Here is a 14,062-nt window from a genome sequence, read left to right as displayed (position 1 = left end):
TGGGCACCAGAATGGCAATGTCCAGAGGGCGGAGCCTTTCACCCCTCTGTAGGCTCTGTGGGTGTGTCTCCTTAGGATACTCCTGTCCACCAGCTCTCTCCCCCACCAAACATGGAGCATGGTAGAGCTCCCTAACTTCCTGCCACGTGTGAGGCTCTCGCTGGCCTCCAAGAGGGGTCAGTATCCTGCTTGTCCTGTCCTGGCCTGGGATCCTGGCCCAGGAGATGACCGACAATAATAGCCACAGGATTAACATAGTAGGCATTGTCTTTCTCTGACTATAGGGTGGGTATTATGTGTTCATCAACTGTCCTAAAAATACCCAGTAAACAGGTGCAACCTCTATGGCACCAGCCCCCTGGACTCTGGAGACAGAGGGTAAGGCAGGGGAGAAGGTGAGTGAGTCTGAGTTCCAGGCATGGGATGAGGGGAGCCATTTCGAACCCAGGAAACCTGGATTCCTGGAAACCCACTTGGAGAGGGGTGCAGAGCATCTGCGGACCCTCAGACTTCCATATGCTGGAAGCGTGGGCCCCGCTGCTCCTGCCACTCAGCTCAGTCCCAGGAAGGCTCATTGGATTCCGCCTGCCGCGCTGTTTACGTCACCCCTTACATCACCCCCAAGCCCAGGCATCCTCCTCGGGCACGTGTACCAGAGCCACACAAGAGCCCCCAAATCCAGTCTTTAGCCCTCTTAGGCTTTTGGAGCATGGGCTCCAGAAAAGTGATCTCCACATTTCCCTGTGAGAGATGTAGGTCAGCGAGACAGTTCCCCTCCCCCCATCCCTGCTCATCCCCCCCCCCCCAGGCCTCCTGGCACCCTGCCCCCCACCAGAGCCCCTTGCTCTGCTATAGTCTCCTCGCTGCTCAGTGCCTCATCTTGTCTGGCCACTCATTCTCTCCCTTCTTCGGCTTGCATCCCCCTAGGTGGGTGCTGGTTTTACTCAGCTGGTCACCTCTGTGTGCACAGGATCTGGGTGCACTCCTGAGCCTGTACATGCGTGTCTTCAGCGTGTGCCTGATGTGTGTGCTGCGGCGTGTGTCTGCTCTGTGAGGGGTGTGTGTGTGGTGGGAGGGGGTGGGAGGAGGGGCAGTGTGTCTGTTCTATTTTTACTGGCCAGTTGCTGTCGCTCATAGTTTTCATAGCCTCCCCTCTGCTCTGCCCCTCACAGTCTGTGGTCCACAGCGAGACACGGGCCAGCCCAGCTCACAGAGACCGAACGAGGTAAGTGTCTGCAGCCCTGAACTTTGGATCGAGGTCGAGCCCAGAGAGAAAAACTGGGGCTTGAGTTTCAGGAGACACCCAGGGCCTGGGGATGGAGGGAGACATGTCTTGCTTGTGCAACTGGGTTGGCTGGTGGAATGGCCCCCAAATGCTCCCGCAGGGTTTCATCCTGTGCAATGACATCTCTCCTGTAAAACTGTGATTGGAGGTAAAATCCCCCCTGCCCATTTTAAGGCTAGAGCCAAGAGCAGAATTTCCCACAAGGTTGCTCAAGGGGCCTCAGGGCAGAGCCTAGCGGATTCTGTTTCACACCAGGCTGTCCAGCGGGCCCCAGGAGGGAGAGGGCACCGAGGGGAAGGGGGTGGCATTGGGAATCAGGGAACGGGGGTGGCAGAGCTGCATTTGGAGGTTTAGGAGGAGCCTGGTGAGCAATACAAGTAGGCAATGCCTGCAGCAGAAAAGAAAGAAGGTTCTCCGGTGTGTGGAGCTCTGGGGGAGCCTGGAACACGGGACCCCAGCCCCTGCTGACTGAGGAAACCATCTTGTCTCTTTGTTCTTTGTCTTTGAGGGACGTGCTCAGTTCCCTTTGCCCACCTGTCTGTAGAGTAGGGCAAGAAGAGGTGAGGGCAGACTGCCAACACTGCTTGGCGAGGGCCCCACCCCTGTCCACTGCTCCTGGCTCTGAGGAGTAGAAGTAGTTGGGGTAGGGGGGCTCTAGGGGGAAGGCCAATGGTGACAGCATTTGGGGTTGGGGCATGAGAGTCTGAACGCATAACAGAGGGCTCCTTCTATTGGGATCCGTGGCTGGGGGTGGGGTGAGGGCTAAAGGCAGCACCAGCCACCAGGTTTGGGAGACTGTCCCACAGCCGTCCTGAGATTAGGCTTTCCTGTTAAGAGCTCAAGATGGGGGTGTGGGAGTAACGATGCTTGCTAATAGTCAAAGAGGACTGGGGTGCCCTTGAACTGGGGTCCAAGGTCAGGGAATGGGGAACAGAGGGAAGCACATGAGCCTAACCAGAAACTTGTGTCCCTGATGATCAGGCGTGCAAAGGGATCGGTCCCGTCCCTAAAGACACACACACAATCACTTATACACTTACACAGACGCTCACACACTCAGCCTCATAGTCTAGTTGATATTCCTGTCCCACCCCACGGGGCCTCAGGGAAAGGGAAGCTCAGAGTCCCAGTCCTCAGGCCCAGCTCAGAGTCAACCCCTGGCCATCTTTTGCTCCCTCCCTCCCTCCCTCCCTCCCTCCCTCCCTCCCTCCAGCGGTGGATTTTCTAATTATCTCCTTGCTTGCTACTTGTGGGGGTGAAGGAATGCTGGCTCTCCAGCCTCACATTTGCTGCTGCTATCTGCATCCTGACTCTGCTTATCAGGTTTCTGCTTGTCTCCCGTAGGACCTGTCAAGGGGTCCCGTCTGGTGGGTATCAGAGCACAGGCTGGGGACCCCTTGGCCTGGCATTTGTCAATGGGGCAAGCTGGGCCGGGGGGGGGGGGGGGGGGGGGGAGGGGAGAGGGCAGACCCTGGAGCTTGGCAGGGGGCCCTGACTGGCCTGGGCAAGTAAGGCCCCATGCTGGTGACAGTGGGGCTGTCTGAGGGAGGTGTGAACATGGCCAAATGCCCACCAAGGGTGAGCCACATCCCTACTCAGCTGAGACCTGGTGCCCTCTGCAGACTGGCATTATGGGAGGCAATGATGATGGATAGACAGACCTGGAGATGTTTCTTTACCAGCTAGTGTTTCTTTTTGGACTTCCTCAGGAGTCTTCAGAGGAGAGGAGCCCTCAGAATAAACAGCTGGTGATAAAATCTAATTTCAGCCAAATATCTCTGGAATTTATGGATTGGCTCCTACCTCTCCCTCTGTGCCCCAGGGTGACAGCTGAGACTCTGGGGTCACACTCCCTTTCCCCCTCCTCCACCCTAGGCCTCACCCTCCCCAGGCAGCAGGGGCAGAGGTGGGGGGCCCAGAGGGCTTTCTGACAAGGTGGGGAGTTTCAGGACAGGTGGCCAAGTCCCACCCGTGGGGTGGGGGAGGAGGCTTCGTGGGCACAAAGGGAAAAGAGAGAATTAAGGCAGAGGCAGAAGGTGGCTCTGGAATAAAGTTACTGGTAGCTACTTTCCAAGTGTCCTTTAGATTTTGCCCTGCCCCCTACCAAACCACGTTCTTGGACCAGATTCGAACTCCCGATCCTGCGCTCCATGGCCCCCGATGCACACACGCCGGTTTCCTCCTCACTTCACAACCCAGCTCGGGATTCCTGTCCTGCCTTGCACACCTGCTCCCACCCGAGTTCCCTTTCTTTCCCCGATGTTTTGCACAGTCCCCACCCTCTACTGGAATGCTCTTTGTCCAGGCCCAGGCAAGATGGTGAGTCAGGTCTGGCTTTGGAGTATCCCCCTCGTGTAGCCTTGAGGACCCCCTTCTTGGCCTGGGTCCCCCAACTGTTGGGACTGAAGGGAGCCCCAGGATAACCCAGTCAAGGAGCTTCAAACTGTGCTGCACAGTCAGAGGTCCTCAAGAAGGCCTTGGGGCTCCTATGTAACCCGCTTCAACCTGGGCCGTTTACTCTTATTGATCACATTTGTGTTACTTCCAAGTAAAATTTGGTTTGAACGAAGGCTTTAAAGGCTTTTTTAAGTGGACAGTTTATCTAACCTCGATTTTTGCAGAGGGGAAAACTGGCCTGGAGAGGGTCAGGATAAAGAACAGAGTAGAACACAGGATCTGCCCTGCCTCCTGGCTTGACACCCTCCAGGGCCCCCTCGCCGCCCTACCCCAGGGGTGCAGGTTGCACTGCCCTCTATGGGAGTAGCATGCCCGGGCCCAATTACATTGCACAGTGTCAACAGCGCCCTCTGGAGTTGTGCTCTATGGCAGCTACCTGTATTCCGTCTTCACTCGGTGCCACTCATCTTTCAGACTCTTCCCCTCTCTGAGAACTTCATGCCCACGCTCATCCACAGGACAGACTCTCAACTCAGCACGTTGTTTAGGGCCCCGTGACCTCATTCTTCAAACAGAGTTCCATGGATTCCATTCTGCTCCCCACAGGGGTTGGTAAACTTTTTCTGGAAAGGGCTTGATAATCAGTATGTTAGGCTCTGCAGGTCACAAAACTTTCTGTTGCATATTCTTTATTTTCCAACCCTTTAAGCAAAAAGAGTTTGGGGGCCAGACTTGGCCTGTGGACTGTAATTTGCCGATCCCCGCCCTACATGCCCGGCCAACAGAGCCACTTTGGGTTCTGATATTGCTTCTTTGCTCTTCTAAGACTTCTCTGTCTTGTGAGTGAATGAGTAAGTGGACGAGTGAATGAATGAACGAATGAATGAAATAAAGAATAAATGGACAAGTATTTATCCTATTCTGACCTATTGGAATCCATTATGTCTGATTTCTTCTTCCTGTTGTCAGACACTCCCAGGCTGGGCTGCTGACACAGCCCCAAGGCTCAGCTGGGATGGGAGGCAGGAGTCGTAACTTTCCCACACTGATGATTGCTTTGTGCCCGTAGGTGCTGCCCCCCCACCGCCACCACCATGCCTGAAGTGTAAGTAGCCCCGCCCCCACTGAGACTCTGGGAAAGCAAGGCCCATTGCTACAGATTTCAGCCCCATAGTTGAGGCCCCATCTGTCCAACCCCTGAAGCAGTTCCCCAGGAGATCAGATTCTAAAGCAGAACCAGTCCTGAGTGCCTGGGTCCCCAGTGTTACTGTGCATCATCCTAGCCTTTGAGCAGAACTCATGCTCCAGGTTGCTTAGGGGAGAGCTTTGAAGCCTGTTTCAGAGTTTGTCCCTGCACCGATCATGAATTGCATGTGCCAGGCCATGATTTGACATTGGCCCAACAGATGAGCAAAGCATTGGAAATTTGCCCACAAAGCCAGAGACAGAAGCTTTCACGTTGCTGGAACCCTGTGTTGAGGCTTCCCTGAACTTCCACCCCTCCTCCCTGGCTTATAATGACTAGTATCTCCCTTTGAGAACCTCCAGTAGCCCAGGGAGCCATTGGATTTTTATTCCGTTCTGCTGATCCCCTTGCCTGATGCCTGATTTCCTTCCGGTGTATGATTGGCACCACACCACCCCTGTCCAAGCTTGTCTACATGGTTCTACTGTTGCATATGTAATATGAATGGTTCACGCTCTGTCTTCTGTTCTCTCCTGTCCTTCCTGTGGTGGATGCCTGAAGCGAGGTAAGTGAGATTTGGGGTATCTTTGTTTTGGTTGGGTCTTGAGACTGGTAAAGGTGGCATAAGCAGTGTGTGTGGCAGAGGGTGGTGGGGGGGCAGGTGGCCAGTGGCTAAGAAAGTCCCCGGAGAATAGAAATCTTGGGTGAAGATTCCAGGCAGGGGCTTCTTTGGGCCCAGGGTGGTGGCCCCGGTGCACAATCTCCCTGGAAGGTCGTCCTGGGCTAGCTAGCGCCACGGCACAGCTGGGGGTGATTCTGCACCCATGCCTTGCTGTGCACCCTCGCTGAGCACGGAGCAAGTACTTCCTCACTTGTTCTGCTCACTTCTCCAGCCCTGGGGGACCATCTTGTTTTTTGCAGAGCTGGTCCTATGCAAAGCCATATTTGAAGAGTAACAAGGCATCATCATTGGGCTATTCTACCCCTGCCTGGTGACCAAACATTGAGGGAGGAGCAGAGAGATGTCCTTCCACTCCCCTCAGGTCTTAGGTAACTCTGAAACAATCCAGATTTATCAGGCTGCTGAGAACACAGCCTGTGTATTCAGCCCTGGGTTAGGAACTTCAGGGATAGGGCTGTGGACTCTGAACTGGCAAGGGTGGGAATTAGTAGCACCGATGGAGGGGGCATTTGGCACAGAGATTCTCAATGAGATTCTCAGTACACCATTTTTCAATAGCCATACGAATTTCTTTTTTTCTTTTTAATGTTTATTTATTTATTTTGAGAGAGAGAGAGCAAGAGCAGGGGAAGGGCAGAGAGAGAGGGAGAGAGAGAGAATCCCAAGCAGGCTCTGCGTTGTGAAGGCAGAGCCTGATATGGGGTTCCATCTCCTGAACAACGAGAGCATGACCTGAGCTGTAATCAAGCATCAGACACTTAACTGACTGAGCCACCCTGGCGCCCCACCATATGAATGTCTAAGTTTTGCTGAGGCTCATAGTAAAGTGAGTCACCACTGATTGATGATGCAACGAGGTGTCCCATAAGCTCACCAAACAGCAGGGGAACGATACTGCAACAAAACCTTTCCATGAGTACATCACAGTGTGTAAACCGTGAGTGGTAATGATGATGGCCACGGGCCGTTTCTCCCACGAGCACACCAATCTGAGACGCAGTCCCAACCTTGCTTGAGAAGGTGAAGGGACAAACAGAACCGCTCTCGCCAGTCGGATTAGAAGTCACACATTCCACGCACAAAATGTAAGGTCATTTTTCTCCCATTTTCTCCCGCAAATCCTGCTCACTTCTACTTTATACACTAGCCTAACAAACCAGAGCTACGCTCTCCCAGCCCGCAGCGGGGTATAGTCTATGCTGCTCGCTGGTAACAATGAGAATCGACAACCTGTGGTCAAGAAGAGATACAAATACTCAGGAGGCCTCAAGCCTCATCAGTTAGGAACTGCACAGCCCGCCTCACCTTCGCCTCCCCTGAGGGAAACGCTGCCGTAGAGCTAAGACTTGTGAGAACATGTCCAGTTAGCAGGAATATATCAAGGATTTTTTTAATAAGAAAATAAGGTTTTAAAAAAAAAATTTGTTTAATGTTTATTTTTGAGACAGAGAGACAGAGCATGAATGGGGGAGGGGCAGGGGGAGATGGAGACACAGAATCCCAAGCAGGCTCCAGGCTCTGAGCTGTCAGCCCAGAGCCTGACGTGGGGCTCGAATTCATGGACCGTGAGATCGTGACTTGAGCCAAAGTCGGACGCTTAACCGACTGAGCCACCCGGGCGCCCCCAGAAAATGAGGTTTTTATACCTGAGGAAGATGAATACGGCTGATGTTGACGTTAAAAAAGCTGTGATTGCTAAAAAGATATACTTCTTCACGCATGAAATTCACAGCTTGTTCCTCTGACATAACAGATCATCAAGGTGTTGGTACATTACTATGTAGAGCACTAACAGGTGCCTCTCTTTCATGCCTTCCAAAGGATTTGCACGTCCACGATGTCATTCTGTCTGTAATAACTCTGTGGACTGAGGAAGGTGGGTCTCAGCATCCTTATTTACAGACGAGGAAGGAGGTGTCCACAGAGGTCATGTGACCCACGTAGGCTCCCACCAGCGTTAGAACCAGGATTGAAAGCGGGGGCTTCAGCCTCTAAGTCAAGGTAGCTGACTACAGCATTCTCTGAATTTGAGGGGCTCAGTCACAGAGGTGAGGGACCTGTTAAGGGACCCTATGGCGAGGATTCCGGGTAGTGATGGTGAACCTGGCTGGCACGCACGCATCCTAGCCTAGACCACATTTCCGGTTTTGCAGCCTCTACCTCACCACCTGTCTCTCCCTTTCTCACCCTCAGAGAAAGCCCAAGATCACTGCCTCCCGCAAACTGCTGCTGAAGGTGAGGCTTCGTGCTGGCTCTGGGGGACATCCAGTGGGAGACGGAGGAGGGCATGTGGTGCAGACTCTGTGGGGGTGTGGAGGGTTGTGGGGGGTGAAGAGGAAGGAGGCCAAAGTGAGGGTGATGAGGGGGCAGAGGGGACTCAGCCACTGCCTGAGACTGGTGGTCAGTGAGTGGGAACCTGAATCTATGGAGTCCTGGCACCTGCCCAGATTCCTGAGAGGAGGCAGTGACCAGCTTCAGGGTGACAATCCCCTGGTGGCAGGCAGAGGGCCTTGCTTTATTTTGGCAAGAGTTTCTCTGTTTGGAGCTCTGTGGCCCAGAACAGACCAGAAGTGGGTAAGAGGGAGACTGAGGGAAAAACAAGTTCCGGGGTCCAAGAAATGCTGCGTGCGGTTTCTTAGTGCTTGCTCTCACATGGTCCTGCCTGCAGCCAGTCCACACACCTGCACACCCCGTGGGACTATCTTGTTCGTACTCTCCCAGGGCTGCCTGGGCTGCTCCCTGACCAGTATGAGAACACGTTGCTTGTAGAGTCAGAGGCAAGAGCAGAGCCTTCCGCTCTGGCCCTGATGCTGGGGGCGGGGGGGGGGGGGGGCGGAGGGAGAGGATGTGGGGAATACGAGGGCCCCAGGCCCCGGGGTCAGGAGGCTCTGTCCCATCTAGAGCCTGATGCTGGCCAAGGCCAAGGAGTGCTGGGAGCAGGAGCACGAGGAGCGGGAGGCTGAGAAGGCACGCTACCTGGCCGAGCGCATCCCCACGCTGCAGACCCGTGGCCTGTCCCTCAGTGCTCTGCAGGTGAGTCTGCACGGCTGACCCCAGGGCCCAGCTGGCAGGAGCCTGAGCTAACACTGGCTCCAAACTCGGTTCATTTACAAGTGGCTCTTCCCTTACAAGGTCTCATGTCATCTCATAGACCCCTGGGAGGTGGTGCTGGTAGATCCCATGTCACAAGCGCAGGAAGGGAGACTCGGAGCGGGGAGGAGCAGCTCTGTGGGTGGGGCCAGGCCAAGGCTGGGGCCCCACATCAGACCAGTGCCAGGGCCTGGAAGGTGTGCAGTGGGGTGGGAGTGGGGGGGATCTTGGGAGGCCCCATTTCTCCCCTTCTCCTGCAAATAGGTTTTTAATGTTTGTAAAACACTGATACCTGTTTACATGCCAGTGGCTGCAGAGAAAAGAGACTGGAAGGAAATATACCAAAATGTCACCAATGGTCATCTTCTACTGGTGACATCACTCATTATTTTAAAAAATTTTTTAAATGTTTATTTATTTTTTGGGGGGGGGAGAGAGAGAGAGAGAGAGAGAGAGAGAAAGAGGGGAAGGGCAGAGAGAGAGAGAGAGAGAGAGAGACAGAATCTGAAGCAGGCCCCAAGCTCTGACCTGTCAGTGCAGAGTCCAACACGGGGCTCGAACCCACAAACCACAAGATCATGCTCTGGGCCGAAATCAGACATTTAATCGACTGAGCCACCCAGGCACCCCACTCGTTATTTTTATTATGTTCTTTTTGTTTAACACATAGTTTTCAAATTTTCTACAATTAACTGATTTTTATAAGAAAACTTTTTAAAGAAAACAGTTATACTCAGAAAGGAAAACAAAGGGCTTACACACTGAGCTATCAGAAGCCATGAACCTCAGAGAAAAGGGGATGGTCAGGTCCTTTCCAGAATGTAAATCTTGCAAAGGTGCTGGGCATGGAGGCAGAAAAGAAAGGCTGGGGTCCCCAAAGCTCCTGTCCCCTCTTTTCTGTTTGTGCTTGATTAACCTTTCTTCCTCCAGGACCTCTGCCGGGACCTGCACGCCAAGGTGGAGGTGGTGGATGAGGAGAGATATGACATTGAGGCCAAATGCCTCCACAACACCAGGGAGGTGAGCCTGTAGGAGGAGAGGGCAGGCTGGGTGCGTGGTGGGGCGATGTCCAATGTCCGGGGCAGGTGGGGGGGCAATGATGCTGCAGCCGTGGACTAGGTAGGTCCCCCTTCTCCTGGAGGGTCTGGGAAGTGGCCTCTTGGGAAGCTCTGGTCTCTCCACTCCAGCCCCTAGGACTGGAGATGGGCAGAGAGGATAATCACACAGATGAAAAGCACAAACTTCCTCCCAACCGGCCACACGGGCTCCTCAGCCTAAGAGGAGCTGCCCTCTTTGTTCACCCACACAAACAATCATATGCTTGTTAATAACATCTTCCCTTTGTGAATGGCTTTCATGTGCATTGCACCCTTTGATCCTCCCTACACCCCCCGTGGATGAAGTAGGTGCTATTATCTGCACGTTACAAAGAGGGACGCTGAGGTTCAGAGAGGCTGAGAAATTTGGTCCAGGTCACACAGTGGTGATTGTGGGACCAGGTCTGGTCGCTACCCCCCCGCCCCCACGCCCACCCACTGCAGCGCCCTGTGCTCCCTCGGTGTGGGGCGTGGGAATATTAGCTCAGTCCAGACCCTGCTCCAGTGTGATGGGGCAGAACTTAGCAGGGCAGGACTCCTGATGCTGTAGTGAGCTGCTCCTGGGTGCTTGTTCAAACAGGGAGGAGGGGACGTAGTGGGATGGGACACCACTTTGTTTCTTCCTACTTCTCCCATCAGGAATGATGGTTTGTGGCATCACTAATCTTCCCAGAATTCCCTCTAGAGATAGCACCCTGGAGTGGAGTTCATCCGCCCCACTGGACCAAGGCTGTGCCCTCAATGAACTGCTTTGAAGGCTCACTCGGAGGGGCTACTTAGAAGCAGAAATGGGGCCACGGGAATAAGAGGCAGCAGCCCCCCCCCCCAAACAGGGCTTCCAAACCAGACTTGTGCTGAGTTTGGTGGGACTGCCCTATCTATTCACCCTGACAGAGAGGGGCTAATGCGCTTTATCTGTCCATTTACTCTTTCATTCATTCGTCAACAAACACATTGTGGCTATTTGCAAAGTGATGAGTGGGTCTGAGTGTCCCAGAGGGCCTGGCCTGGAAGCTGGAGAATTTGGCGGGTGGTTTTGGCTGGAACTGTCGAAGTCTGAGGTCCTCAGGAAGGGTGCCCTGGGGGTGCACGCAGTCTCTCCAGTGAACCCTCGATTCTTCTCACCTGCAGATTAAGGACCTGAAGCTGAAGGTACTGGACCTCCGTGGGAAATTCAAGCGTCCACCACTGCGTCGGGTCCGGGTCTCAGCTGATGCCATGCTCCGGGCCCTACTGGGCTCCAAGCACAAGGTGTCTATGGATCTGCGGGCCAACCTGAAGTCAGTGAAGAAGGAAGACACAGAGAAGGTGAGGAGCCCTCTTCTCAGAACCTTTCACTCCCTGTCCCATCAGCCTTTACCAGTCACTCCATCACATAGACTCAGGCAGGAGCTCCTGTTGGAGGCCAGGCAGCCTGTTAGAACATTCTAGAACCCTCTGGGAGACCAGTGATGAAGTCTTATTCTGTTTTGGAAGAAAGAAGACTTGCTCCCTTCTCTCAGGCTGCTCTCAATCTGAGGAGGAAACTGGGACATGAAGAAAGCCAGATCAAGCAATAAAGTAAAAACTCTACCCAGTGTGAAGAGAATGTGGAGTTAGGATGACAAGGGAGACAGTGACCTCTGTCGCTACTGGGGAAAAAGACAGCAGATCATTGTGGTCATAGGACCCATGAGCACAGAAATTAGAAAACTGAGTTCAATCACTCATTCAGGAACAAATCACTCAAAGCTGATTGAGCTCAATATATGTGCCCAGAATCGATGGGCTCTAGAAGGAACATGGATGAAAGGCATGGTCTCTGGCCCTAGAAGCTTCATAAAGAGAAGAGATGGCCAGGCAATATGCTGATAAAATGGGACATGAGCCAATTTATGAGGAGGTAGGTTAGAAGGGGTGGCCTTGAGCTGCCTTGAGCACGAGACCAGGAAGTTGGTGTAGGTCTGGAGGCAATGTTGGGCTGTGAGTTCACTGGGGTGGGAACTAGCCCCAATCATCCAGAACTTCCAGCTGACACAGCCTCCTCCTTCCTGTGGAGCTTGATATGTGTCTATCTCTGAATGTGTCCTTGGACCTCACCAGCTGGGTAGGGCTGTCAGCATTTCCTCTTCTTGAAGAGACTGACTTTCTTTCCTTCTTCTTTTTTTTAAATGTTTAAATGTGTTTATTTATTTTGGGAGAGAGAGAGAGCATGCATGCACATGTGTGAGCAGGGGAGGGGCAGAGAGAGAGGGAGAGAATCCCAAGCAGGCTCCACACTGGGGCTCCCACATGGGGCTCGATCCCATGAACCGTGACATGACCTGAGCCGAAATCAAGAATCAGGCGCTTAACCAACTGAGTCACCCAGGGGCCCCGAGGAGTCTGACTTTCTTTCCTTTTCTTTTTTTTTTTTTTTAAATGTTTATTTTTGAGAGAGACAGAGACAGCAATCAGGGCGGGGCCAGAGAGAGAGGGAGACACAGAATCCGAAACAGGCTCCAGCTGTCGGCACAGAGCCCGACGCGGGGCTCGAACTCACAGACTGCGAGAACATGACCTGAGACGAAGTCAGACGCTGACCCACTGAGCCAGCCAGGCGCCCCTGGAGTCTGACTTTCTAGCACCTAGTTTCTTTTACGTCTGGAGGGCCTGGCTGCCCTCTGGCCTGCTAAGTCTCTGATGTGTGTGTGGCCTGCCCACAGGAGAGGCCCGTGGAGGTGGGCGACTGGAGGAAGAACGTGGAAGCCATGTCTGGGATGGAAGGCCGGAAGAAGATGTTTGATGCCGCCAAGTCTCCCACCTCACAGTAGAGGTACCTAGAGACCAGCTCCCTTCTTCTTGGGCCCACCAGAATCTAACAGATAACAGGGGCTCCAGAACAATGGCTGGTGGGTTGGGCCCAGTGTGGTGCATCGAGGAGAGTCAGCTCTGCTCAACTCAGCCCTGGCTCTAGCAACCTAAGGCCTTGGGCACATCATTTCTGCTTTGGGGCGTTGTTTGTTACCCTCATCTATAAAACTGGAGGCTGTAGCAGATCAGTGTTCTCCAAGCGTGGTCCTCAGACCAGTGGCATCAGTACCACCTGCTAATGATCTGGCTCCACCCCTGAGCCATTGAATCAGCAACTCTGGGGTGGGCCAGCCCTGTAGGTTTTCTCCTGCAAGACCTTGAGAGCCACTGGGTGAGACGATCCCTGGGGGCCCCCCAGCTCTGACTTGCTGAACATCTAAGCTTTTTAAAATACCTCCTGGCAAAGTACCCCAAATCAGTCTCTGGTTCCAGGGGGGTTCTATTCAGAGAAGACGAGGCCCCCCCGCCCCTTCTCTGAGGAAGTTGCTGGAGAAAGCAGCAAAGTTAGGCCTCATAAAATCCCCATGGGAGTGCCAAGGGGATGTGCAGTAGGGCAGAGGTCTGCTAAATAGCCCTGGCAGGGCAGGCTTTCCAGAGCTCTGAGCTCCCTGAGGAAGTGATGGGCAAGGATTAGTAGATACAGGAGAAGGGCGTGTCAGAAGGCTGATGTGCAAGTAAGAGCCCAGAAGCGGAAATTAACCAGTGGTGGAGGAGGAGCCACAGTGGGGAGGAGCAGTGATTGGGCTTCAGAAAGGAGAGGGGAGGGAGCTTGGGCCCTGGGCTGCCAAGCTGAGGCTTCATAGGCGCCCCTCTGGATGGTGGTCCAGCCCCGGGTGTGCTAGGGGTGAGAAGTTCCAGAACTGTATCTCCTGCGGGTAAATCTGTAAAATGGCTTCTGCCTCTTTGTCCCTACAGGCCGGCTTGCTGCACTGTGCTCTGAGCTTCCGCTTCTCCCTCCTACCTCCAGCCTGCCTCACCTGCCTCTCTGCATCCCACCCTGCATTTCGGAACATCCCATCCTGCTCCCACCTCTCCCCTCCAGCCTGAGTGCCCTCCTCTGGAAGTGGGATTAAACAGACACCCAAGAGGACAAACACACCAGTGTCTGAAGAGTTCACCCTAGCAGGGTATAGATCCTGGCCAGCCGTGGTACAGCCAAGCTGAGGAGGAAGAGTTGTGAGAGCATCTTCCCTCTGGCCCCGTGCTGCATCCCACCACTGCTTCTATGACATGTAGGGTGCCCCCAGGCATCACATCTCCATTAAAAACCAGGGTTCTGGTCATTTCTGTAGCTCTGGCTGTGAGTGCTCAGAAGAAAAAGAAAGACAGGGAGTCTGAAGAGATAGCTGTTCTGGGCTCAAGGCATGAGCTCAGGGTCCGAATGGAGGTCTAAGGAGTTGGCAGCTGCCTGCTAAGGTCCGTCTGGGACCCCTTCTGCGCAGCCCCAGTGACATCAAACAGCACCCTGTCACCATCCAGGACACTCAGATTAC

General features: G+C 53.8%; 1 protein-coding gene across 1 annotated transcript; it reads left to right on the top strand.

Annotated features, from left to right (window-relative positions):
* The first annotated feature begins 1,172 nt into the window (after window positions 1–1,172).
* On the top strand, window positions 1,173–13,860 carry TNNI1 (troponin I1, slow skeletal type). The gene is made up of 9 exons (XM_043567612.1): window positions 1,173–1,225; window positions 4,752–4,787; window positions 5,430–5,433; window positions 7,744–7,785; window positions 8,452–8,583; window positions 9,571–9,660; window positions 10,869–11,045; window positions 12,422–12,531; window positions 13,485–13,860. Exons 2-8 carry the CDS (start codon window positions 4,777–4,779, stop codon window positions 12,527–12,529), a joined length of 564 nt encoding a protein of 187 aa, XP_043423547.1. The 5' UTR covers window positions 1,173–1,225; window positions 4,752–4,776; the 3' UTR covers window positions 12,530–12,531; window positions 13,485–13,860.
* The last annotated feature ends 202 nt before the right edge of the window (window positions 13,861–14,062 follow it).

This window comes from Prionailurus bengalensis, chromosome E4, assembly GCF_016509475.1.
Source record: "Prionailurus bengalensis isolate Pbe53 chromosome E4, Fcat_Pben_1.1_paternal_pri, whole genome shotgun sequence".
Lineage (NCBI taxonomy): Eukaryota > Metazoa > Chordata > Mammalia > Carnivora > Felidae > Prionailurus > Prionailurus bengalensis.
This window is presented reverse-complemented; position numbering and strand designations above follow the sequence as displayed.